The sequence below is a fragment of the Lonchura striata genome, chromosome 35 (assembly GCF_050655825.1).
Source record: "Lonchura striata isolate lonStrDom1 chromosome 35, ASM5065582v1, whole genome shotgun sequence".
In the NCBI taxonomy this organism is placed as follows: Eukaryota; Metazoa; Chordata; class Aves; order Passeriformes; family Estrildidae; genus Lonchura; species Lonchura striata.
In genome coordinates this window covers 4,250,070-4,277,040 of record NC_140737.1, presented here as the reverse complement: position 1 = coordinate 4,277,040, position 26,971 = coordinate 4,250,070, and the positions used below count along the sequence as shown (strand labels likewise).

General features: G+C 50.5%; 1 protein-coding gene across 1 annotated transcript in view; it reads left to right on the top strand.

The window, feature by feature from the left end:
- The window catches only part of LOC146764282 (uncharacterized), a 220,504-nt gene that overhangs the window by 12,012 nt on the left and 181,521 nt on the right, over positions 1 to 26,971 (top strand). The window contains 8 exon segments of the mRNA XM_085564993.1: positions 2,473 to 3,153; positions 3,330 to 3,417; positions 4,248 to 4,296; positions 5,309 to 5,418; positions 6,173 to 6,290; positions 6,683 to 6,782; positions 7,200 to 7,396; positions 7,813 to 7,950. Of these exon segments, the coding sequence (XP_085421119.1) occupies positions 2,473 to 3,153; positions 3,330 to 3,417; positions 4,248 to 4,296; positions 5,309 to 5,418; positions 6,173 to 6,290; positions 6,683 to 6,782; positions 7,200 to 7,396; positions 7,813 to 7,950 (1,481 nt within the window).

The following is a 26,971-nucleotide window of genomic DNA, read 5'->3' as shown; positions in this document are numbered from 1 at the left end:
TGTGAAAAACGCCAATCACTTGGCTCCCTGGGCTGGGTTTGCAGCTCCTCCTCCTGCAGCATCTCCGGGGCTTTTCCTCCTCTGCCATCCAGCCATGCCCTGGCAATGAAAAATCCTGGTTTGGGGAAAAACAAGGTGGGAGCGCCTTGGACTGGAGGCTCCTCCTGCCCAAGTCCATCCCTAGAACTCAGCAGGACTCTTGTGTCCATGAAAATCTCCACAGTATCAAGGTTCAGCCCAAAACAACTCTCCCAGGAGTTCCCTATCTCTGATCTCTCCACTTTTGGGATTCCAGAGGTTTCCTTTCCTTGGGATGATGGGGGTCCAATGGCTCCAGGGGTTCCCCTTTCTCAGGTGTCCTGCTTAGGGATGATCCAGGGGCTGTTGGGGCTCCATGGGGTCCCTTCTCCCCTGATGCTCTACTCTGAGATCCCAGGGGTCCCAGGGGTTCCTCCTCTCCAGGCTCCCCCCCTTTCCAGCCAGCCGGGGATTCCTCAGATCCAGGATCGCCCCTCTCTGCTCTCCCCACTCCGGGGGTCCCAGGGGTTCCCCTCCTCTGCTCCCCCGGGGGTCCCCAGGACCAATGTCCTCCCCCTGGTGACACTGGGCAAGGGCCACATGGACTCCCAAAGATCCCCCAAGGGGCTCAGCTTTGGGGTCCTGCAAGATCCAAACCTACACACACACAGAGAAAAAAACCTCCCAGGGTTTATTTGGGCCTCCCAGACGACATCTGGGGCTCAATTCCACAATCTGCAAGCTCCCAACACACCCCAATAAAAAACCCTCTCAGAGACCCCCCGATAGATTTGGGGCGAGCTCCCCCTCCCCTCTCACCTGCAGGATGAGCTGGGGGCGATGGTCCCGGGGCCAAGGGTGCTGCGACCTCAGGGGGCACTGGAACCTCCTGTTTCTCCTCCTTTTTCTGCTCCTGATCCTCCTCTTCCTGCTCCCCCTTTTCCTCTCTCCCTCCTCCTCCTCCTTCCTAATCCCACCTCCTGCCCAGTTCCTGCCTTCTGTATATTTAGAGTGGAGCACCTTGCTTGTTTTTAGAGCGAGAACAAAGATCCCAGCGGGAACACGGCTTGCTGGCTTTAGTCAGAAGTAGCAGTGACTAAAGGTCCTGTTTCCTCTGCTGTGCTCCCGTCCTTGTTCCTCCTCAGTGTTCAGGCTGGGCTATGGGGTGTCCCTGTTTGCTGCATTTTCAGAGCTCCTCCTGGAGCCTTTGGGCAATAGGCTGTGCCCTGGGAGGGTTCTTTGTGCTCCTTTGTGACCCAGGAGAACCTTCCGGGCGGTTTCTGCGTGAGCTGCTGCTGTGATGTCACAGGAGCACTGCCACGTCCCCGAGGTGCTCCCGTGGCTGTGGGACATGGAGGCCTCAGTGTCCCCAGTGGCTCTGGGCACTGCTCCGTGCCGGAGGATCCTCCTGCCCGAGGCATTCTCAGCACCAGCCCAGCCCTGACGGGTGTCCTTGTGTGCTTGCAGGGCTGCAGTCTGCAGACGTGTGCAGCGCAGCCAAAATGATCCAGCACGTTGCTGCTGCAGTTTGCACGCTGTACTCTGTGGCTTATTCGGGGTATTTTTTAACCCACTTGGCACGTAAGTTGAGGTTTTCCCTCGGTGCTGTGGCTTTGGGCTTGCTGTGTGCTTTCTGTTCTTCCTCTGGACCCGAGCTGACTTTGTAACCAAATGGCCATGAAGGCTCCATTGCTTTGGGAGAGCTCCTGCCAGCAGCTGCAGCTGAAAAAGGGGGTGTCTGCAGCCAGCGGGGCGCGCACAGCATTTGCAATGAGCCCTGGTGGGTTCTGTTCCCTCCAGCGGGGAGTCTGTGGCAGCAGAGCCGGGAACTCCCTGCCCAGCCAAGAACTGACCCAGCCCAGCATTTTGTGCTGTTCTCTTGCTGTGGGAAGGGACTGTGGCTCCTGGAGGGACGCTGGGAAAGCAAAATGCTCTCTCGGGGTTGCCCTGCTCCGTGGCATTTCCCACCACAGGCAGTTTTTTCCTGACAGCATCTGGTTCATGTTCCCTCTCCCGTTGCAGGGCACCTCGTGTGTGGATTCCGAGCAGCTCCTCCTCCGGTGAGTGGGAAAGGAACCTTTGGTGTTTGGAATTGTGCAGCAAGCTGTGAGCTCGGCGTGTGGCAGCCGAGTGCCAGCCTGGGAGGCTGAAGGGAAGTTCCTGTTAGAGTCTTTGCAGCAGCAGCAGCAAAGGGATCCCAGCAGATTTCTCTTTTTCTGCTGCAGAGCTTCTGAAGAGCTGCAGGTCTGGTTTTGCAGGCAGAGGATTGCTTGCTGGCTTTAGCCACAGTGGAATATGGAAATCCCAACAATAAGTGGCAATGTCGACTTTAGCCCATTGTTAGGTTGAAGGGATCCAAACCCAATTTCTGCTTAGTGCAGCTGGATGTGCAGCTGAGGATGAATAAGGTGATCACTGAGATAGAACTTCCCGTCCCTCACGCTGCCGTCTGTCCACAGGGCACAAAAGCAGCACCAGCCCCTCCTCTGGCTCCCTCTGCTCCCAAAGAGGAGGCCAAAGAGGAGGAAGACAGCAGTGAGCTCCCCGCTGTTCTGGGGGACTCTGGTGAACTTCCCTCGGTGCCAGGGGATGACAGTGAACTTCCCGCTGCTCTGGGAGACGAGGGCGAACATCCCGTGCTGTGGGAATACAGCGGCGAGGCTCCCGCGGCGTGGGACAAGGACAGTGGACATCTCCCGGCGTGGGACAAGGGCGGTGGATGTCCCCTGGTGCGGGACGAGGATGGCCAAGCCCCCATGGTGTGGGATGAGGACAGAGGACATCTCCCGCTGTGGGATGAGGACAGAGGACATCCTGTGCCTTGGGAAGAGGAGGCTGAACTTCTCCCAGCATGGGAAGAGGACAGTGAACATCCCCTGGCTTGGAAAGATGATGGCAAACCTGCAGCGTTTTGGGAAGAGGATGGAGAACCTCCCTGTGCTTGGGAAGAGGATCCAGAACCTCCCTGTGGTTGGGAAGAGGACACTGATCCTCCCTGTGCTTGGGAAGAGGACACGGAACCTCCCTCCGCTGTGGGATCCTGGGCTGAAGGTTCTGACAGCAGCACAGCCCTGCAGCCAGAGGGGAGAGGGGAGTGGTGCCTGGTGCAGCTGAGTACGTCTGCTCTGTTCCTGTGTTCAGAGCAGGGGCTGTGTGTGTGTCTCGGCATCAGCTGCAGCCAGCGTTGCTCTGCAGCTGAATGTCACAGGGGCATTTATTGTCCTTCCCAGCTGAGACCAAGGGGCTCACGGCCCCAGGGAGTGGGGCTGCATTCTGGCTCTGCTCTGGCGGGGTCTCGCTCTGGGAGGGAGCCTCTTCCACGTGGTTTCTTTCAGGGAACATCGTGAGCGTGGAGGAGCCTGCCGAGAAATACCTGGAAGTGGAGCAGATTGGCCAAGGGTAAGTGCACGGCAGCTACTTCTGCACAAGCAGCCCAGGGGCTGTGCTGGTGCAGGATCAAGGGAGAAGTCAGGAGAGCTCCAAACACCTTCAGACACTGGGGTGCCATCCTGCTGTCTCTCAGTCCTGATCAGAATTGAGAACTGTGGTCAGAAGGAGCCGTCACAGGCCCCTGAAGCTGGCAGTGTCCTGCCTGCAGCAAGGAGCAGGACCTGGAAGATCTTCTGTGTCTGGAACTGGATTGCCTAAAAGAGCCACTCACCATCTGGAGACTGTCAGACAACATCTCTCAAGGAGATTTCTTTCAAATATTTTACTTCATAAAATATCTTCCGGTCAGAATTAACAACCTAAAGGTTTAGAAACAGGAACCAGAGATGAACTAATGAGTGCTCTATTCTAGCACAACTCGTAGAGCCCATACATTCAGGAACAGACACAGAGCTGGTGCACTCTGGGGGAAAATGCATCACCTGCCTGATGGCAGGGCCCTTGTGGATCCTGCAGGTCTTAGGCAGGAAATGGAAAAGGATGAAATGCATTCTTTTCCAGTTCTTTAGACACCCATTGCTCACCTCAGGTTTTGAACTAAAGCAATTCAGCTTGGACATTTGGGATTTGCTCCAGCCCAATTCCTTCGTGTTGGGTCTCAGTTTTCTCTTGCACACCTGGCATGGCAGAGGGCTGGTGGCTGCTGTGCTGTTGTTGCAAGGGTCGATGCACCCAGGTGTTTGTGAGCGCTGCAGGCAGCAGAGATCTCCTGTCTGGGTTAGCTTTCACTCCCAGGGCCTCAAGCACTGCTTCTTTCTTCTCTGCTGTTTTGTCTCCAGGGCTTTCGGAACCGTTTCCAAAGGACTCGACAGGGCCACTGGAGGAGAGGTCAGTGCCAACACGCCCAGCACGTCTGGCAGCTCTCCAGGGCTCTCCCCTCTGCTGGGAGCTGTGGCTGCAGCTCTGGGGGCCAGCAGAGCTTTCCTGCACAGGCTGCTCCTTTGAAGGCAGAGCAGTGTCAGCCTGCAGAGCACAGCTGGGACACACTTGGTCCTTCTGGAGTGCCCAAAGGGATGCAAGGAGGGCAGCGGTGTCTGTCAGAGCAGGACACGCTGGCTTGCTCTTCATATCTAAAAGTGTGAATGGATCAGGGCTGGAGACTGAGGCCCAATTTATCTTCACCCCAGCCTCAGACAGGAACACTATTTAGCAGTTTTTCCATCCTGCCTTTCATCTTCAAAAGGTACCTCAAGGCCTAATTAGGGAGAGATTCTGCTTGGGCTCAATTTGGGGCTTTAGTTCCACTTCAGCTGTCCACAGAGAGAGAGGGATAGAAATGAAAAGATGGATGTCCAGGGCGAAGCTCTCTCCTAAACCCTGCAGCTGTGTTTGGGTCTGGGGTCAGTGACAGCCTGTGACAGGGATCACCTGAGCAATGGATGTGTGTGTTTGCTTTGTTGTGCAATCCCAAACAAAGCAGCTGCATCTGAAATCATGACCAAATCCCATTGAATTGCTAAAGGGTTCCCGGCTGTTTTGCTCTGTTTTCACAGAACCAGAATTACCTCCTGCTTGCAAAATGTGTTTGAATAATAATGAGAGTGTTGAGGCTATTTGAGAAGACTGTAGGTGCAGAGAATGTGGTTAGAGCTTGGAGGCTGACAGCTGAGGGGCCATTTCTGCAGAGCTTGCAAGGCCAAATGTCTCTGGCCGTGTGTCCTGTAAGCAGCCCCAGCGAGCAGAGCAATGGGCTGTGGGAGTGGCCCTTGCTGAGCTCTGGTGCCCATCCCAGGGCAGTTTGGCACAGCCCGGCTCCGTCGCTCCAAAAAGCCTCGCCCCGTGTTGGCTGTGGCCTCCTGCCACAGACTCCTCCAGTTAAAGGTCTGCAATGTCCCCTCAGGTGGCCATAAAGAAAATGAGTCTCAGAGGGCAGAACAGGGAACGCGCTGTGAATGAGCTCCTGCTCCTGAAGGACAAGAAGAACCCCAACATTGTCAACTCTTTGGACAGGTGAGTGCTCCAGGCCTCATCCTGTGCACGGGCCCTGCCTTAACCTTTCCTGGCACCCGTAGTCTGTAGCCTGTTTTGAAAATGCCTGACCCAGCCGTATCTTCCCAAAACAACAGCCTGGCAGTTCGCTCCCTCCGTGTGCTTTGGTTGCTTTGGTTTGGTTTTTCCTTCAAGCTGACCCTGTTTTCTGTGTCTTACAACAAGTGCTGATAAACCACAGCAGAAATTATTTCCCTTGGTTTCTTCTTCCCAGCCCTTTTCCATTGCTGCGGATGCCAGGAAGACCAGGGCCTTGTTTCCAGAAATGCCTCATTTGCCCATTTTGCACTGGCCTTGCCTGTTTCTGAAGGGACTTTCTGAAAGGTTTTCTGATTGCTTTTGTCCCAAGTGCTGCACGGCCTCCTCCCCTGGATAACCCTGGGAGTTGTGTTGCCTTGTTCTGCAGGGAATGGTGGAACTGATGAGCTCAGAAGCTGAACCAGCTGGGGGCCAGTGTTGTGTTTCCACACTGATCTGGGCTGTTGCTAAACTGCATTTTTCACCTGCTTGCCATCTAAGGACTCTCCTTTCTCACAGGGGTCTCCTCCTTTAGACTGTGCAGATTCCAAGGACTCTGCAGCCTGGCAGGAATGTCTCTCCATCTGATTCTGTCCTCATGGACAAGTGACCTGGAAACAAAACTACACTCCAGGCTTTTCCATGGGGGAATTGAGCATTGCACATTTGTCTCCATGCCACTGCTTTCCTCTTCCAGCTTCCTTGTTGGCGGAGATCTCTGGCTGGTGATGGAATACATGGATGGAGGAACTTTGCAGGACGTTGTCAGACAGACACGCATGGCTGAAGGAGAGATGGCAGCTGTCAGTCGGGAGGTGAGGGATCCTGCCTGTGGCTGCCATGGCTTGGGCACGATGGTCCTTCCACAGAGGCGTGAGAACAGGAGTGGCTCCATGCTCAGGGCTCTGTTTCTCTGTTGTTTTTATGAGCTGGAGAAGAAAGAGCCTCTGCAGTGAACGGCCTGCCAGCATCGCTGCACTTCTGCTCTGTTCTTGCTCTCTTTCCTGCTGTTGTGGCACTCTCTGTCTGTTCTGGATTTGATGTGCTGTTCTCAGCTTTGCCCTGAACCGTTTGCCTGGAGCCTGTCTGCTCTGCACTCCTGGCCTGTCACAGCAAAGCTGCTGCTGGCAGAATTCAGAACTGTCCTTTCTTGTGTGATAGATTCCGGCCACTGGTTTTTGTCCTGGTGTTTCTTGTTCTCTCTCAGTGCCTGCAGGGCCTGGATTTCCTCCATGCGAACCGGGTGATCCACAGAGATCTGAAGAGCTCCAACATCCTCCTGGGCATGGCCAGCTCTGTCAAGCTGGGTGGGTGTTCCTGGCCAGGCACGGCGCTCCCGGGTGCGGCTGTGGGGCTGCTTCCCAGTGCCGGCCAGAGCCCCACAAGGGCTGCTGGGGGCACTGCCCGGCCCCTGCTGCCAGCTGAGAGCGGCTGCCCCTGCAGAGAGCTCCGGAGAGCAGCAGGGTGCCAGGGGTGGCTTTGCTCTGGGTATGGCCCTGCCAGAGGGGCAGGAGTTGGAATCTAAAGCTTCAAGGGAATCAGTAAAAGCCACTGCACGAAAGCTGAGGGTTTCTTTAAGGGTCCAGTTCCACCTTCCCTTGGCTACAGCCCTGAGCACTTTTCCAGCTCACTTCACTACTGCATTCTCAGACTGAGAGTGGGGAGTCTTGGTGCTTGGTTTCCTCATTCCAGCTGCCTTTGACAGTGTTTGTTTCTGTCCTCAGCTGATTTTGGCCTCTGTGCTCAGCTCAGCTCTGAGCAGGACCGGTGCAGCTCCATGGTGGGCACTGCTCACTGGATGGCCCCAGAAGTTGTGACCAGTTCTCCTTATGGCCCCAAGGTGGACATCCGGTCCTTTGGCATTGTGACCATCGAGATGGTGGAAGGAGAACCTCCTTACTTCAAGGAAACGAGGGCCATGGTAAGAGGCAAATTCTCCAGGGGCTGCAGAGCCCTGTGAGCACAGGGTGACCCTGCACTGGGAGCAGCAGCTGGAGGTTTCTGCACCTGGGGAAGGGAATTCCCAGAGCACTTGGGCCTCAACACAGACAAATGTTCTGCAGTCTCCAGCAACAATTTGCTTTGGGATTTATGCTGTTGCAGCTCTTCTGGCTCTGAGGATGACCTGAAAATGTGAATCAAGTGCATCAGCTCTTTCCAATGGCTGTGGCAGCACCAGGGTTTGGGTTTTTTGTTGGCACAGGACAATGAGCTGTGAGCAGCATCTGTGCCAGGGAGGAAAGTGCCCCTGGAGCTGGGGCTGAGAACCCGGGGTCGCTGTGAGCACCTGTGGGTGGGAAGGAAGCTGGCAGAGCGCTGAGTTTGCTTTTCCTGCAGGCTCGCGCTCTGATCCGGCACAACGGGACCCCGCAGCTGCAGGAGCCCCGGCGCCTGTCGGCTCTGCTGCGGGACTTCCTCGAGTGCAGCCTGGAGCCGGACGAGGAGCAGCGCTGGTCTGCCCAGGAGCTGCTGCAGGTGAATGCCGAGCGGCCGAGGGGAAGCAGCAGCGCCAGGGAGGGGTTTTCTGCTGGGGCCCCTCCGATAGTCTCCAGCCTCGCTGCGTTCCACACGCAAAGCAAGCAGAATCCTCGCCGGGTTTGGCTTGGCAGGGTCCTTTCGAGGGCATCTGTCCCTGGTGCCCCACAAGGAGCAGGGCCATCTTCAGGCAGGTCCGGTGCTCAGAGCCCTGCCTGGCCTGAGCTTGGATGTTCCCAGGGAGGAGGCACCTCCCACATCCCTGGGCACCTTCTGTCAGTGTTTCCCCACTCCTGGCAAAAAGATTCTGCCTTAGATCTAATCTGAGCCTGCTTCCCTCTTCTGAGTTTCAGACCATTTCCCTTTGTCCTGTTGCAACAGAGCCTGTGAGTAAGTTGGCTTTGGAAAGTAACAGTTCATTTCTTTCTTTTTTATCCTTTGGGCAGCACCCATTTTTATCATCAGCCAAGCCTCTCTCCAGCCTGACCCCTCTGATCACCGCAGCAAAGCAACTGAGGGAGCAGCGGAGGAGATGAAGCACTGGAGGACAGCTGTTAGTTACAGTAGTTAGTTAGGACAACTAGTTAGTGATGGTAGTTAGAAGTGTTAGTTGGTTATGGTAGTTAGGACAGCCTGTTTGTTACGGCTCTTATGACAGCCTGTTTGGTATGGCAGTTTTTTGAATAAAAACTCTCTTAAGCCTCAACTCCCTTGAGGTGTCCCTTCCTCCTCCCTCTGTGACTCGGCTGCCCGGAGCAATGTGAGGGGAGAGCGGGCCCAGCCTGGCCCAGAGCTGAGCCCCAGCAGAGCCCTGGCAGAGCCCAGAGCAGCCTCGGATCTGCAGAGTCAGCCTGGGAGGAGGCGCTCAGAGCCTTCTGGGCTGCACCCGACTCTTGGTTACAAACTGCGTGTGCTGGAAAATGCCACCGGCTCTGCCAGAGGGCAGAAGGGGCCCGGGGAAGGCCCCAGTGCTCCCTACAAGGGAAACACCGGCCCTGGGTTTGTTATAGAGAACTATGTAGTTGGTGGCTTTTGCTCTTATGTCTTGACTTCTGCAACTTATTCTTAGTCACAACGATTTTGATGCAGTATAGTTTGTAATCACTTTTAACTGCTTTTGCTGTAGTATAATTTGTCAGCTTTTTGTGGCCAATGCCCTGGCCCCTGTGTAGCTCATATCCTCAGAACATCATTCATGGATGATAGTTTAGTTTGTGCACAGTGTGAAAAACATACATACTAGTTTTGGCTTTTGCAAAATATTGAACTGGATGCCATGTGTTGTGCAATAGAATGTTAACTTTTGCAGAAGTAGCTGTAGTTGTGAAATAATAAATAATGCTTTTATTTTTGTAACTAACTGACAGTAATAACTCAGAGGTATTTGTGAAACAGCCAATGTTGATTTAAAGTACTTGTGGAAGTAGCTAAAACCGTCTGCATGGCCAGATAACATTTAAGGAACGGATGTAATGAGGACCCTGCCGCTGACCCTTCGACTGTCAGGAACTGTTGCCTGCTGATGTGGAAACCCAGGTGTCCCAGGGTGAGGTTCTGGTGTTTGTATCCCCAATCATGGGTTCTGTTCATGTTTGATATTCTGTTCTGTGCTCTCAGAACTGACTCTGAAAGTGAAGGTTTGTTTTGTTATCAGCTGGCTCACCTCCCGCCCTGGTCTGTTCTCCACAAGAGGCTTGTGTGGGCTGGCTTGGCTTGCTTTTGCTGGCTTTGTTTGCTTGCTCTTGCTTCCGCTCTTGCCTTTGCTTTTTCCTGTTAGTTAGTTTAACTAGGCAGTCCAGTTTTTTCCCTGGACTGTTTCTTTTCCCTTTCCCTTTCCTGAATACCATCCAACCTGCTTTGGACTGGGACCTGGGAACACCGAGGAGCACCCAGAGTCTGTGCTTTGTGATCTGCAGCAGCCATCCCCAGTGCCCAGAGCAATCCCCAGCGCCCAGACCCGGGCGACCACCCCCAGGAGAGACTTCCTGGATTTGTCATCTCTTCAGAGTGGTGAAAGAGTTTTGTTGTCATCTGGTGTTGTTCATTTTTTTTTAGTGCTGGGGAGTATTTTGTTTTTTAAATAAAGAGGTTCTTTTCCACTTCTCTCAGAGAAAATTCTTCCCGAATCAGGTGGGTGGGGAGGGGCTGTGGGGGTTTGTTTTCTGGGGGCTCCTTCCAGAGGAGGATTTGGGGGATTTGCATTCCAAGAGCACTCAGGGTTGCGGATTGAGGTTATGCCCAAGGGGATCTGGGGTTGGACAACACAGCTGGACTGAGGGTTAAAAATATCCAAGGGGATCTGGGGTTGGAAAACAGTAACACCTAAAATTCTGCTGGGTTGAGAGACATCCAGGATTAAACCTGCTGGGTTGATGGATTAACATTCCATGAGCACTCAGGGTGTAGATATGTAATGTAGACTGTTTGAAAGTAAAAGGTACCTTGTATGTGAGAGTGAGTGAAAAATAAAAGTGAGTAAATGTAGATTAATGGAAGTATATATAATGTAGATTGTTTATTTTGAGCTTTACTTTATCTCCTTGGAGGGAGGTGGATTGTGTTGAATGGTATTGTGAGAGAAAGGACTTTTTGAGTAGTTGAAAGAAGGTGGTATTCAGGTTGTTAGAGAAAGTGGGAAACAGAGGCAGAGGACTTGTGAAGAAACGTGAGGAATGGACTATCACATCTAAAATGGGCAACACCAAAACACACCAAAGGAGTGTTGAAAAGGACTTGCATAGAAAAATCAGCAAAAAGGAGTGACAAGCGAAACAGAGGGCAAGCCTGGATTGAGCACTGTACTCACCAGCGAGAAGATCACACGTACCTGCTGTGGGCAGCAACCCCACAGGCAGGGGAGGTGGGGGTATAAGCCATGCCAGACCTCTGTCATTCCTGTTTCTGTCTCTCATTTGTTGTCTTTTCCCTTCTGATATAGCAGCAAGATCGTGTCACAAATGCTACAGAAAGTGTTACATGGAAAGAAACCAAAGTTCCTTTTTGGTACACACACCCATGTCAACAGCCACAGACCCACCCAAATTGAGTACCTGCAGGCAAAATGGGGAAAAACTGCAGTGTACCAGAATAGGCTGGCTTTAGACTATTTATTGGCTAATGAAGGGGTGTTTGTGGAAAGTTTAATATATCAGACTGTTGAAAATAGATGACAACGGGGAGGTCATCCTAGAAAAAAACAACCCAGACACCAATCCAAATATGGGAAAACAGTGTTAAAAACTAACTGGTGGGGTAATGTACTGTGGATGGGATGGTGGAATAAATGGGGATTCTTCCTTTTATGTGTTACAACTGTTATAAATGAAAATTTGTCCAGCCAAATTAACATTAAAAAAAAATATATTTATTTTGCAATCAAATTCTATCTAGGCCAGCCACAAGGAAAGAACAGAGCCGAGCCCGGGGTCGGCCCTGGGTGTGCAACAAAGAGGTCAGCCTCAGCAGAGGTTTTCCTCTAAGCCCACACACCTCCATCCTGGCACAAGCGGTTTTTATAGGGAAAATTCTGCCTGAGGCCAAGATTTTGGCAGTCAGTGTTCTCTTCAGAGTCCACATGTTAATAAGATTTTCTTTTTTGGTGATGAGGGAGAACAATTCAGTGTCTGGAGTTTGTTGAATCCCTTGATGAAATTTACGGGAGGGAACGCTGCATTCACCTGTGTCTGCCCAAGGATTTCCATGATATCCATCTCGGGTCCTTCAGGCAAGGATCAGCACCGGGGGTTCCTGTATCTCCCCAGCCATGGCCTATCTCCTGGGGAGCCGCACCTTCTTACTTGTAAATCAGTTTCCAATATACACCCGGTCTCACCTGCGAGGGTGGGGGGGAATGCTTATACAAACGTGTAGAGTGTTAGAGTGTTCTAACAAATGTAACAAATATTCAATGTCACATATATAATATTAGAAATGGTGCCAATGATATCTGCTACATATAACAGTATGGTAAATGTAGCTTTGTAGATAAAATGAAGCTTTAGTAGTTAAAAAAGAAACTATGTATGTGTGTGTTGGGGGGGGGGGTTTAAGGAATGGGATACTCACTTCAAGGAACACACAAATTCTCCAGAGAAGAGCAATTTGTGGTTTTCTTATTAGAAGAAGCTGATTTCTTCACGCCTTGCTCAGACTTGAAGACCCCGTGGGAATTAAAGAAAGCAGTTGACATACAACAGGCAGAGTTTTTTGTTTCAAATAGAATGTATGCATAACCATGAAGGATATATGAATATGCAACAGTGTATTGTTTTAGGGGTGATTCAATTGTTCACAAGGTACATTCTTCTTGGCTTAAGTGCCTGAGAGCATCTGGACCTCAGATATTCTTTCTTTTTTTTTGTCTTGTAATTGTCCTAACTCTAAATTTTTATCACTCTAATTCTATTCCTATTTTTTTCACCATTTTATTATTATTAAACTTTTAAAATTCTAAAAACCAAATGATTGGCATTTTTCACAAATTCCTATCAGGAGCCAGAGAAACCATTTATCATTTCAATGGCATCATTAGATTACAAGCTGTCCTCGGAATAAGAACCAACCAGACAGCTCCAGCTCCTGACCTTCCTGCCGACCAAGCCACTGAAATGAGGAACACAACATTTCAGCAGGAGATGGGATCAGATTATCTGTTAGCAGAAAAAGGAGGAGTTTGTGGAAAACTAAATTACTCAAACTGATGCTGGCAAAGAGAAGGAGAAAGTCCTGAAAAAGATAAAAGAGTAAATAGGAGAGCAGTTTATGTATTGGTCCAAACATGTAAAGGATGGGAATGGGACACGGTTTCGTAGATACCCGGCAGACCAGGGGTTAAACGGTGGGAGTCTCCTGGATTGATCCCGGAAAGGGCCCATCTCTGCACAGAGATACCTTTTTTCATTTGTAAATTAGGTCTTTCTTTCTCTGCCAAATGTGGTGTCTCCAGCCCCGGCTGCAGCCACTGCTCATTTAAAACTTGAAGATTCTTTTTCTAGAGGCACAACTGACTTGATGTATATTTTACATAAGCACGAATTATTCCATAACACATATTACAATGGGGCTGCGGATATTCCCTGCAGGTCCATGGGGATGCAGAGATCCCGCAGCTGGGAGCAGGGAGGCGTGGGGAAAGCGGCATTTAAGGCTCTGCACCGACTTCTCCTTCTCCTGCTCCGAGTCTTTGGAGTTTTCTGACAGAAATCTCTCCCCTGCCCCACCCACCCACAGGGCTTCGGGCAGGTTTCCCTTTTCGGGGGAAATCAAAGCGAAGCACTGATGCGCTAACGAGGGGCAGGAGAAGTGAGGCTCCTGGGCTTCCCGCAGAGGCGGAGGCACGGGAGGCGCAGGGCCGGGAAAGCCGTGGCGGGAGGCGCGGAGAAGTTTGTTTGTGTGGGCAGCTCAATCCCGGCTCGGCCCGGGCCCGTGCCGGGGCTGTTCCTCATCTCCGGCTTTCCCCTCACGCAGCCCGGGGGCGCCGAGAGCGCGGGGCGAGGCGGGGCCGTGCGCAGAGCCCGCCCCGAGCTCGCTGCCATTGGCCGCCGGTGCCGTCAGTCGCGGTTGCGGCGCGCTGATTGGTGGGAGCGGGGCGCGGCGCGGCCCCGGCGGCGGGCTGAGGGCGGCCGTGGCCGCGCAGCGCCGCCATTGGCCGAGCGGCTGTGCGGGCCCGGCAGCGGCGGCAGCGGCCGGAGCGCGGTGAGGCGGCGGCGGCGGAGCTCGGAGGCGGCCCCGGCGCAGGTGGGAGCCGCGCTGGGCTCTGCGGGGGCTCGGGGCTGGCTGCGGGCGGAGGGGGCGGCAGGGGGCTCCGGCGGCTCGCCGGAGCCGTGTCCGGCCCGTGCCGGCCCCGGGCTGAGGGCGCTGCGGGAGCGGCTGCCCGCGGTCTCCTTCCCGCCGGGGCCGGGCAGGAGCCGCTGCCGGAGCAGCGCTGGCTCGGCCCGGCTGCTGTGGGTAGGACAGAGGGGCTGCCCCGCGGCCGGGAGCGGGCGGGGAAATTCCCGTCGCCGGAGGTTTGTGTGCCCGGAGGAGAGCGAGGAGTCCTGTCAAAGTGACTTTATTGCCGAGCAGGGGCAGAGGCCGTGGGGCATTTGCCGTGCGCTCTCTGCCGTGGCTGTAGTCCGCAGCCTCCTTTTTATCCTCATTTTCCCGGCCGATCTCCCTCTGCCTTTGCCCACCGGCTGAGTTCCTTGGAAGGTTCCGACTTCCCGATGTGCCTGGAGCCTGTCCTCGTTAATGTGCACCCTCCTTTTGTAGAACAGCCGATATTCATGGCTCTGTTAAGTCTTTGTTCTCCCCCTCGAAGTTCGGGAATGCAGCGGGACTTTGAGCAGCTGTCTGGGTCAATTTGTAACATTTATTGGAACTGATGGTTTCTCCCTTTATCTACAAGTGCCCGGCCCTATCTCCAGGCAGATTCACTCCTTGACTCTGTTTTGTCCTTCCCGGGTCCTCTTTGGTTTTGGGATTATTCTCGGTGCCCTCATTCCCTGTCCTTTTGTAGCCGTTTGTGGATCAGGAGGCCTGGCTGGCACCTGCATGCCCTGGCTCAGCTGCTGGATGAGCTGCACTGCCAAGGTGTGGAGCATGGTAAAAAGATGAGAGTTGCTGCAGCACAGAAGAGGAGAAGCAGCATTCCTTTAACCCCTGGTGTGCTGGGGAGCCAGGAAAGCGTGTCCCATTCCCATCCTTTCCATGTTTGGACCAATACATAAACTGCTCTCTATTTCCTTTCTTATAATTTTTAGCAGTTTTCTCATAATCTCTTTGCCAACAGCAGTTTGAGCCATTTAGTTTTCCACAAACTCCTCCTTTTTCTGTTCACAGATAATCTGATCCCATCTCCTGCTGAAATGTTGTGTTCCTCATTTCAGTGGCTTGGTCGGCAGGAAGGTCAGGAGCTGGAGCTGTCTGGTTGGTTCTTATTCTGAGGACAGCTTGAAATCTAATTATGCCATTGAAATGATAAATGGGTTCTCTGGCTCCTGATATGAATTGGTTCGGGTTCTCAGGGGCTGATCCATGGTGTTGTAGGATTTGTTCTGGTGGCCATTCATCTTTTCCCCATTTTTGGGTGCTCCCTTCAGCTGGGGCTCCATCAATTGACCGCTTTTTTCTAATTACATCATCAAATACTTGAATTCCAACTGATTTCCCTGAACTTGTTCTAGGAAAAGCCCCAGTGCTCTGATACACCCTGTACAGCACAGACAGTGACAGCAGATGTTGGAGTGGGCAGAGGGATGATCCCCCCCTTATTTTAGTGAAGTTTTCCCAACATTCTCCATTTGCTGTTTCCCTTTGCAGCTTCAGCCATTTCTGTTGCAGAGTCAGAGATCCTCAGCTTGGGCTCTGCCTTCAGCTTTGCAGATTCCATCTGTGCAAGCAGGCAGAGCTTGGGGTGAGGGGCAGAGGGAATCAGCCAATTCCTGCCCCAGGCAAGAAGAGCCAGGTACATTGTCCTCACTTTTCCCCAGCAGTGTTAATTTGCATTTCTAAAGCTCCTGTCCAGGCTACCTGTTTAAACATTAAGGGCTCACTTTAAATCTCTTCTAGTGATGCAGCCTAAAGGTGAACTTCGAAAAACCCAGATCAAAATTTTGGTTTATTTTACTGCTATGCAAAAACATAGACAAAAAAATCCCAAGGTGATTCAGTTTTTTTCTACTTCCCCTCGGAAGAAAAACTCATTCTCACATTCTTTACCCAAACCTAACCAGCTACATAGAAGTATGAGTAATAAAAAAATACTCTAATGCTATAAACTTTGCATTGAAACTTCAGGAAAAAGAAAAACTTCACTAATCTTTTTAGTGTTAGAGTAAAGGCATTCCTTGATTCTGGCCAGGATGTGCAACAAAAATCATTCCATTCCCACATAGCCCAGGTGTGCAGAGAAAATAGTTCCATTACATGTGGGTTTTACTCGATTTTCCCCAAATTTGTGCAGTCTGAAGCAATCTAAATCCACTGGTTTAATGTTCTGTAGTTTCAAGTTGTGCAGTTTTTAGTATTTGGTTTCCTCTTGGACCCGGATTTCTTTGCTTGTGCTGTTAATGAGGTGGGAAGTGCTGGATTTCCTCTCAGCCTTTTGCAGGCCAGGTGTCTGCAGCCCTGCCGGGGGCAGTGTCTGGGGTAGGTGTTGGTTGCTGTTTGCTGCTGGGGTTGATGTTTTGCTGCTGGTCGTTGTCTTTGTGGGTATCTTTTGGGCCAATCCCAGTGTGTTGAGGTGTTAAACTCATCTCCACTGAGTGGTGTAACATCCCTTAACAAAACCTTTAACATTTGTTTCCCCAAGGCCAAGGCAAAGCAAGCCTGAGTAGAGAAATCAAAGGTTAACAATGTTCAAGTCTATGAGCTGGTCTATTTTCCATGGATGCAGTGGCAGGCAGGGCAGTGTGTGAGTGTGAGTGAGAGCCAGAGTGGAATTGTCCCGGTGTGTCCCCAGCAGCTGTGGCAGTGCAGGCCCAGCGAGCACTGAAGCTGCAGCAGTGGCAGCAAGGGCTGGCCCCGGTGGCTGGAGCTGCCCAGGGAGGGTGGCCAGGCCGAGGATTTCAGCAGAGGAGGTGTGGGCAGGCCCAGGGCCTTGCCGCGCTGTGGAGCCCTGGCTGCTGCTGCGCTGCCTTCAGTGCAGGCTCAGGGGGGCCTCCCATCCTCCTGCTGCAGGCGGGAAGTGCAAATCTCCGGGGCTGCAGAGACCTGGAGCCCAGGCTGAGGGGTCCCCCCGTGTTCAGCTGTGCTGGCGGCTGTTTCTGGCCTCGGGGCCCCTTGGCATGGGCCACGCCACTTGGCCACCAGTGGTGCTGCTTTGCACTCCTTAGGCAGAGCCCATGTCCTGCTTGGATGCTGCCAGCAGCAAAGTGCCAAGGCAGGCTCTGTGCCAGCCCAGCTTCCTGGGAGAGATTGCACCAGAGACAGGATTCTGGCCACAGACTGCTTTAAATGTGCATCCCTTATCTCCACCCTGCACTAGGTGCAGAATTACCAGGGTAAGGAATTCCCAAGATCAATTGGAAGGGAGAGAATCGAATATCTTTCCTGGGTCTGGCTCTTCTTCTTGCCCAAGCCAATGGCAAAAGCTGTACCCATGGCATCTTGGTTTCTATCCCCAGCTTCCAAAGGTGTTTCTTTCTTTCCCCATTCATTCTTTGTACCCAGCCTGAGCTGTGGGGGTGCCAGGGGTTCTGGAGGTCCCATTGTATTCCTAAAGCTGCCATAAGCCCCTGGAGGATCTTTCCTGTAAAATGAGTTCTGCTCTTTGAATCTGTTGTTTCCGCAATCCCTTTTATTGGAATGATTTCTTTTAGAAATACCTTAATAAGTGATCCAGTGGTTGCTGAGCAATCAGAATTGCTTTTGCCCCCCTGTTAGGTGAGATGGTGTCACCAGAAGATATTGAAGCCTTCCTGCTCAGGGCATTTCAGTGCCAGGCTCTTACAAGCACACACAGCTGTGCTGGTTGAGCTGACCATGGGGGTAACCTGCGCTTTGTCTGATTCCCTTTCCTCAATAACAGCGTGTCTTGGAACTCTTTTCCCTTCTGCTGCCCTTGAAGAGCCATCCACAAAGACATTTTCTGCCTCAGGCCAGGCAATGTCTCCTGAATCTCCCCCAGGCTGGGTCTGGAGCTGTGTCACTTGAATGCAGTGCTGGGTTTCTTCCCAGCCCCTCTGTGGGCTGTTCAAACAGGAGGCTGGGTTAAACCCTTCCCCTGTCCTCAGTTCTGAATCCTCCTGTGCCACTGAACAAGTTTCACACTGTAATAACCCAGCACTGCTCATCCATTGTGAGGTTCTTTTGGTTACCAAAGCTTGAACTTGATGGCAGACTGGAACAGTTGGAGATCCTGTTGTCATCAGTTTTTGGGCCTCGGTTCCCATTGAAACTGTGGCTGCACAATTCTGCAGCCAATGAGGCCACTGTGGCCACTGGGTGAAACATTTTGGCCCAAAAATTCCTTTGGCATGGCCCTGTTTAACATTCACCTACAATTCCAATTTCTTTTCTGTAGGGAGCACTGTGCTCCAGGACGGTTTAGGTGAATGGAGACGAGAGATCTCTGAAGTTGCTCTTGGGATATAAGGTTTATTAGGGATGGAGAAAGGTCTTGCTTGGAGCTGCCAGATGCAGCACTTGGCAAGCTTGAGGGGATGGGGGAGGGGAGAGAGAAGAGGATGCTCTAGGACAGGGTGGAGGTCCTCAGAGGGGGGAAGATACAAGAGAGCGTCTGGCCCCTCAGAGACCCTTATCAGGGGCTTCAAGGTGGGCTGGAACAAGACTTGGGCCAATGGTGTTACAGGCACTTGATGTTTTAGGGGAGGGTTACAGGTGAACCATACATTTTGGGGGGTGAAATGGAACAGTCTATTTGACTTTTGGATTTATCCGTAGGTAACTGTATTGTCCAGCCAGTAGGGAGGATTGTTTTCAGCCTGGCTGTATTATGAATAATTAAATTTATCCATCCTTCCCAACACTTTTCTGAGTCTGGAAGAGCCACAGCTGAGGCATCAATATTTTTGGTTGTTCATTTTCTCAAGTTTTGCTCTCTTTCTCCTGCCCATACCACAATATGGAGGCTGTCTGGGGTTAAAAAGTCCTACAGTGTTCTGGCTGGAACAGAGAATCCTCAATCCAGGTTGTGTAATTCCCTTCTAATCCTCAGCATTGTCACAACTCCTTTTTGTTCGTGGGTAGTGTTACTTCTGAGATTGCCCACACCCACTCTGGGTCATTCAACCCAGAGAAAAACCCCTGGCATCCTGACCTCCTGCTTTTCCTCTCCTGGAAACCGGGGATGGAAAGGATCTGGATCAGCTGGCAAATTTCGAGAATAAGACCCTGCTGAAAATCATCCCAATCCTGAGTATTTTTCTCCTTCTTCTCTTTTCTGTCATCCTTTTTATTACCACATAGATTCCTCCTGCTGCCTCTTGCTGTAATGATATTGCTGCACACTCCCCTTCACCTGATCCCTTCCCAGCACACCAACACCCTCCATTCCCTTGTTTTCCAAATGCCTTCTCAATTTCCCTTATTTCCTCCCTGGGTGTCCATGTCCTTAATTACCTGTGGGGGAATGTGCAAACTACCTCAGCATTCTCGAAAGGAACCCTTCAGAGACATTTTGGGATCATCATCCCTTTGGCCAGGACCCTCCCTGGCTTTCCCTTTTCTCCCCTCCATGGGTGCCCTGCCATGTTCACTCCCCGAGGATCCCAGGACACTCACTGATGAGATTTTCAGTGCTCTCTCCCTGCTGACTCTTCACAGACCCCCTGATGTGTCACTCGTCTGTCTCCTGGTCACTCCCGGGTCCCCAGTCAATCCCAGGTGCCGCCGCCAGCCAAGGGAGCCGATCACCCAAAGTGGGTGAGGCACCTTCAGCTGCACTCCCTGCCCGCCGCCCCGGAGGGTGGAAGGAATTCAGGATGAGCCCCAGGGTGTGCAGGTAAACTGACATCACCAGAGAATTCTGTCCACAGAGCAGACAGAGGTGTCCTGTAGAAGTAATTTCATTCCAAAAAATGGGAGAGGCCATGGGACATTCCCGATGGGATCTCTCCAATTGGAGGACACAGCCTCCTTTTCATCCTAATTCTGGCCACATCTCCCTCTGCTTTCCCCATTGGCTGAAGTACTTGAGAGCTGCAGACTTCCCAATCCACCTATTACATACCCCCTTAATACGCTCCCCACTTTTGTATAGCAAACGATTTTCATGGCTCTGTTAAGGCTTTGTTGTTCTTCTGGAAGTTCATTAATAGAGCAGGACCTTGGCTGAGCAGCAGTCTGTGTCATCAGTTGATAGCATTTTCTGAAACAGATGGCTTCTCCTGTCACTTCCTTACATAAAAGTTGTCTGGCCCTATCTCCGAGCCGATTCAGAGCATTTGTTTGTAAAGACACTTTCCTGTTGTTCCTTTCATGGGTCCCCCGTTTGTGGGACATCCCCCCTGGAGCAGGGTGTCCCCTCTGTGCTGCAGCCCCAGGGCTCGGGCAGAGCTCAGCCAATCAGAGCCCGCGGCGCTGATGACTCACCAGTTGCCAGGCAGACTCGCAGCTCACCGCGTTCCCCACCTGGACCCACCTGCGCCCCCCCTCGGCCCCATGGCCCCGCGAGGGGAATTTGGGGAGGTGGGAGTGGGGCAGCGCCAAGGCCGGGCCCCCCCGCGCTGTCCTGGCGGGAGCGGCTGCAGTGGGGACCGAGTGCGGGCGGGAGCGGCCGAGAGCCCAGCGCTGCCCCAGCCCGGCCTGCCCCAGCTCCATCCCTGCCCCTGCGCTGGGATGCTGTGGGGCTGGGGGGAAGAGGGAGCCGGCAGTGGGTGCTGGGGCTGGGGGCAGGAGGAGAAGGGAAGGAGAAGCAGTCTTGAGGAACAGAATGGTAAAACGGTGCAGATGGCAGGAGAGGGTGGGATTGTGCAAGAGAAGGAGGAATAGCAGGAGGAAGATGAGTGTGAGGAAGAGCAGAGACACAGAGAAGGAGAAGTAGGAGCAGTAAGAGGAAGCAGCAGAAGGTTCCACCACTCCTTCTAGTTGCAGCCTCCCCCCAGCCCCAGGAGCATTGGTCCCCCCACATCCAGCAGGTGAGTATGGAGATGGATCTGCGATCTTCACGGGGTGAATCATGGTGTTTCTGAGCTTGATCTGTGTCTTGAAGTTTTTGGGATTTTTGGGCTGAAACTTCGTGTTTTGTATGTTCTTACAGACACAAGATTCCCAATGATTTCCTGAGATGAACTTGTGCAAGGAGGAACCTCCAGTCCAAGTTGCTCTCCTCTGTTTTTTTGCCCCAAACCAGGATTTGTCATTCCCTGGGCTTGGCTGGATGGAGGAGGAGGAAAAGCCCCGGAGATGCTGCAGGAGGAGGAGCTGCAAACCCAGCCCAGGGAGCTGTGGGGAGGAAAGAGCCCCCCTGAGCCAGGAAGGCAGGCGGAGATCCAGGCGGAGCTCGGAGCTGGTGGAGAAGCCTCATGGCAGGGAGAAGCCCCACAAGTGCTTGGAATGTGGGAAGGGTTATAGCCGTAGCTACCATCTCATTGAGCACCAGAGGATCCACACTGGGGAGAGGCCCTACGAGTGTGGGGAGTGTGGGAAGAGGTTTCAGAGCAGCTCCTATCTCCTCAGACACGAGCGGATTCACACAGAGGAGAGGCCCTACCACTGCCCCGACTGCGGGAAGGGCTTCAAGCAAAACTCCCACCTCACCGTGCACCGGCGCATCCACACCGGGGAGAGGCCCTACAAGTGTGGGAAGTGTGGGAAGAGCTTCAAAGACATGTCTGGCCTGATCCAGCACCAGGTGATCCATGCTGGGGAACGGCCCTATGAGTGCTTGGAATGTGGGAAGAGCTTTGGGTGGAGCTCACACCTGAGAAGACACCAGCGCATCCACTCTGGGGAGAGGCCCTACGAGTGTCCCCAGTGTGGGAAGAGGTTTCAGACCAGCTTCAGTGTCCTCCTACATGAGCGGATTCACACAGAGGAGAGGCCCTACCGCTGCTCCGACTGCGGGAAGGGCTTCAAGCAAAACTCCAGCCTCACCGTGCACCGGCGCATCCACACTGGGGAGAGGCCCTACGAGTGTGGGAAGTGTGGGAAGAGCTTCTCACAGTACTCAACCTTGACCCGGCACAAACGGAGGTGCCACTAAGGGAAGCCCTGTGAGTGCCCCGAGTGAGGGAAGAGCTTGGACTGAGGGAAGAGAGTGAGGGAAGAGCTTGGTGTGCTGCTGCAGCTCCATCCCCCATGGGAGGATCCGGGCTGGATGATCCCCAGTGACCCCCGTGGGGCAGAGCCCTGGTGTCCCCGTATGGGGAATAAAACAGAGAGTAAAGCAATGGAGCTGATAAAGGGGCCCGATATCTGAGGCCTGACTGAGCAGAAACTGTGGGAGACACAGACACAGTTTGTCTCCCTGGGCAAGAAGAAGGGACAGTGGGGGGTGACAGGGGTGTGACAGAGGGGATGAGGAGGTGACAAAGGGACAGAGGGGACATCAGATCCCTCCCGGGAGGGGACAAAGGGGACCCTGGGAGGGCACAGGGGCCACCGCAGGAGGCCACAAGTGCCACCAGGTCCCTGACACCTCCTCTGTCTCCTCCCCAGGTGTCCCCATAGCAGTTGGTGTCACTGGTGAATGTGGTGGCTACCCTGGGTGAGGTGGCAGCCACCGTGACCAGGTTACAGAGGGACGAGCAGCAGGTCATGTCCCCAGAGTCCCTGCACGGGAACCTGAGGAACTTCACCTGGAGTCTCCGTGAGACCCTGGAGCAGGGCGATGTCACCTCCCTGGGCCACCGTGGTGTCCCGTCCCTGGGCCAGGCCCTGGCCGTGCTTGGGGCCACCCCAGGGGCACCTGGGCCGATGTGAGAGCTGCGGGCTGGGCCTGGCAGGAGTTTGTGGTCAGGCTCGAGGACAGCCGTGCCCTGCTGGCCTGGGATGCCACCGAGCTCCGCGACGCCCGCTGGGACGCGGCCATCGCTGCCATCCGGGCCGGGGATTCCTGGCACAATAAAATCTCAGAGTTTGCAGACAAGTCCAAGGCAGTGTGAGCTTTCTGCCAGGATTTGGGAATCCTTTACGAATCCAATTCTCACATCCCTGGGCCCCCCAGGTCCCGGCGCTGTTCCCGGGGGTCCCGCGGCTCTGGGGGGTCAAAGGGGAGGGGGCGGAACCCCCGTGATGGGTGGGGGGCACAAAGGGGGGTCCGGGCCCGGTGCTCGGGGGGTCGGGGGCACTGAAGGGGTGCGGGTGCAGTTTTTGGGGGGTCCCGGTGCTCGGTGAGGGGGGGTCAGTGCTCAGCAGTGGGGGCTGTCCAGGGACGCCCCCCGGCCCCCCCAAATCCCAGCCGGGTGTGAGAAACAAAGTTCACTAAGGGATTACTAAACAAAGTTTAATCAGGGATAAAAAAGGGTTTTGGGGCTGGCCAAAGAACTCGCCCTCAACTTAACCCTTTGTTCTCCAGATCCGGTTCCACTGCAGGGCCACAAACACACTCCTGAGTTTTGACATTATTCAAACACTCCCGGGAGTTTTGGGTGTCCCAGGAACTCGTGTTTGGGTCTCACCTCTGACTTGTCTGCAGGACATTCTGTAGATTAAGTCAATATTTTTGATTTCTTCTCATGGTTCCACCCTGTTGTTTCAGGCCCCCTGATAAATTCATAAATTCTTCTGAGCTTTGTGTCACTGGTATCACCTGGTGGGGCTGGTCCACAGATGTGGGAAACACTGGAATTGTTTTACACCTGAGTCAGTCACACAAAAGCATTTTAACATTGCATAGTCTCTATTTCAATGTTTATTATTGATCTGTTTAATATTTATCTATTTTTAATATATTAAGGCATATGATACAATATCTGTTTATTACTCTAGCAGTAAATTTGTTATACGCTGCACACATAAGCGGATCAATTTTATTGTTCCAGGGAGCAGCTGCAAGGAATTATCAGTAATCCATATCAATATCAAGTACCACAGCAAAATCCTCGTGATCAATAACACCTGCAGAAGGCAATACAGAATTTCAAAAGCTGATTATTCTATTGTCATTTATAACCCGGCTCTGCTGCAAGGCACCGAGGGGCTCATTCAGCCCCTGCCCCACCACCACCCCCATCAGTGTCCCCAGAGCATCCTCAGAATGTCCCCAAGTGTCCCCAGTGACGTCACCCCAGGAATTCCCATCAGCATTTGGGACAATTGCAATGAAAATTCCCAGAAAATTCCCCGAATTCGTCTCAAATCCCGCGTGGGGAGGGGAGAGGGGAGAAGTGACAGCAGCGATGTCCCTGATGATGTCACCGTCCCCGACGACGTCACAGCGGTGACATCGCTGTCCCTGCAGCAGCCTCGGGATGTCCTCTGTGAAAAATGCATATTTTATGGTTGGCTTTTGCAAGTATTAAATTGAATAGGACTTGTATTATGTTACATTGATTAGTAGTGCTGTATTAACATTTTAATGGTAGGGTAAATGTAGATTTGTGGTTAAAACGGAAACTCTGTGCATGGGAAGAAAGGAATGAGGTACTTGCACCGGGACAGCAGCCACAGGACACCGAAATCTTCCAGAGAAAAAGAATTTACAGCTTATTGTAAATGCAGGCGAGCCGGGGGGAAGAAATGACGATGCCTGACTCCAGCTCAGAAGGATGAATGGTTTCTTTATTAGAACTATACTAATATACATTAATATACTGTTTAAAGGAGACACTAAAACTACTAACCTGCTTTTTCTATTAATATACTGTTTAAAGGAGATACTAAAACTACAAACCTGCTTTTTCTATTAATATACTGTTTAAAGGAGACACTAAAATACAAACCTGCTTTTTCTATTAATATATTGTTTAAAGGAGATACTAAAACTACAAACCTGCTTTTTCTAACTCCCAAATCGAACTCCTCACAACTCGTGACCCTCTCTGAGATTCCAGCCCCAGATGGGTTGGATTGGCCCCAGGCTCAAACGATCCTCACCAGAACCCAACCCAGCAACCACCCCACAACAATTTGGGTAACAAATCGTTAAACGATTCTCCAAACACGTTCCACATGCTAAAACAAGGAGCAGAAACAGAAATTGTTTTCTCTCTCGTTTCCCTCCGTGCTCCTCTGTGGAAAATGCTGGGAGGCAGAGCAATGTGCTGCCACAAGCGCTCCCTGATTAAAGGAAATTCACTCTCCGTGCCCCGCTCAGCCCTGCGGGCGCCGCGGGATTGAGAAGAGGCTGCCACTGCTCCGGGCTCTGTGGCTGGACAGGATTGATGCATCATGCATGAGATCGATGAATATGCATCAGGCTGCTGCTTTTAGGTTATTCCTTGTTCAAGGCGTGGCTTTGGCAGCTCAGTGCCCGAACCATCCGGACGTCCGTAATCCCTCGCTTTTTATTGTCTTGTCACTGTCCTGACCTCATTGTCCACATTGTTATTGCTCTGATTTTATCGCTGGTTTTTAATAACTGTTTTATTACTAATAAACTTTTACAATTTGAAAAACCAACTGATTGGCATTTTTTGCAGTGCCCAAAAACATCCGGATGTCCGAAATTCTTCACTTTTTATTGTCTTGTCATCGTCCTGACCCTCATTGTCCAGATTCTTATTGCTCCAATTTAATTGCTATTTTTATAACTATTTTATTACTAATTAACTTTTTGAATCAGTAATTTTTTAACATTTTAAAAACCAGCTAGTGGCATTTTTCACGGTGCCCAAGAACTCCTGGATGTCCAAAATTCTTAATTTTTTATCGTCTCATGGTGTCCTCATCCTCATTGTCCACATTTTTATTACTCTGATATTATTTATTAGTTTATTTTTTTTTGTTACTATTGTATTTTTATTTTTATTTTTATTTTTATTTTTAATAACTATTTTATTACTAATAAACTTTTAAAATTTAAAAAATAAGTGATTGTTATTTTCCACAGTGCCCAAAAACTCGCAGATGTCCGAAATTCTTTGTTTTTCATCGGCTTGTGGTGCCTGACACTTGCTGTCCACATTTTTATTACTCTGATTTTATTTTTAAATTTTATTTTATTTTTATTTTATTTTTTCTTATTTTTATTGTTTATATTTTTAATAACTATTTTATTACTAATAAACTTTTAACATTTCAGAAACAACTGATCAGTGTTTTCACAGTGCCCAAAAACTGCTGGATGTCTGAAATTCTTCATTTTTTATCATCTCGTGGTGTCCTGCCCCTCATTGTCCAAATTTTTATTAATCCTATTTTATTGCTATTTTTATACTTACTCTATTAATAATTAACTTGTTTGAATCAGTAATTTTTAAAAGATTTTAAAGAACCAGAACTGGCATTTTTCATGGTGCCCAAAAACATCCGGGCATCCAAAATTTTTTTCTTTTTATCGCCTCGTGGTGTCCTAAATGTCATTGTCCAGATTTTGATTACTCTGATTTTATTTTTTATTTTAATTTTATTTTTTATTATTTTAATATTTTCTTTTCTTTTTTTTAATAACTATTTTATTTCTAATAAATTTTTAAAATTTCAAGAACAACTGACTGGTGTTTTCACAGTGCCCAAAACTCCTGGATGTCCAAAATTCTTCATTTTTTATCTTCTTGTGGTGTCCTGACCCTCATTGTCCACGTTTTTATTGCTCCGATTTTATCGCTATTATAATTATTAATTTATTACTAATTAACTTGTTTAGCTATTAATTTATTACTAACTTGTGTAATAATTAATTTATTACTAATTAACTTGTGTAATCAGTGATTGGTTTGTGATTTTACAGACGCGCGATCGGCGCTTTCAGAGCTCGCGGCGAGCGGGAAACGTTACACGGGAACGAGCTTTGGATCGATTCCTGTGTGATACTGATCAATAATCAATAATCAATAACTAATGCTGGATCGATTCCTGTGTGACACTGATCAATAATCAATAACGAATGCTGGATCGATTCCTGTGTGACATTGTTCAATAATCAATAATTAATAACTAATACTGGAACTATTAATTGTGATATTGATTAATTAATAATAAATAATTGACATTGGATTGATTTCTCTGTAGCATTGATTAATATTAAGTAATAATGAAGAGTGGATAAAAGTTTCTGTAATATCGAGTGATTAATATTTAATAGTTACTAATATCTAATAACATAGATTGATTCCTTTGTGATATTGATTAATAATTTATAATTTATATTGGATTATTTTATTTTTAACATTGATTAACACTATTGGATTTGTTACTTTGTAATATTAATAATTAATAATATAGGATTGATTTCCTTGTAATATTGATTAATAATAAATAAATAATATCATAGGATTAATTTATGTGTAATATTGATTCTTAATAATCAATAATTAATAATTAATATTGGATAGATTTCTTTGTAATATCGATTAATTAATACTTAATAATTGATAATAGATCAATTTCTTTTTAGTGTTGATTAATTAATAATCAATAGTTGATATTGGGTCTATTTATTTGCAATGCTAGTAATAATAAAGAATTAATAATTACT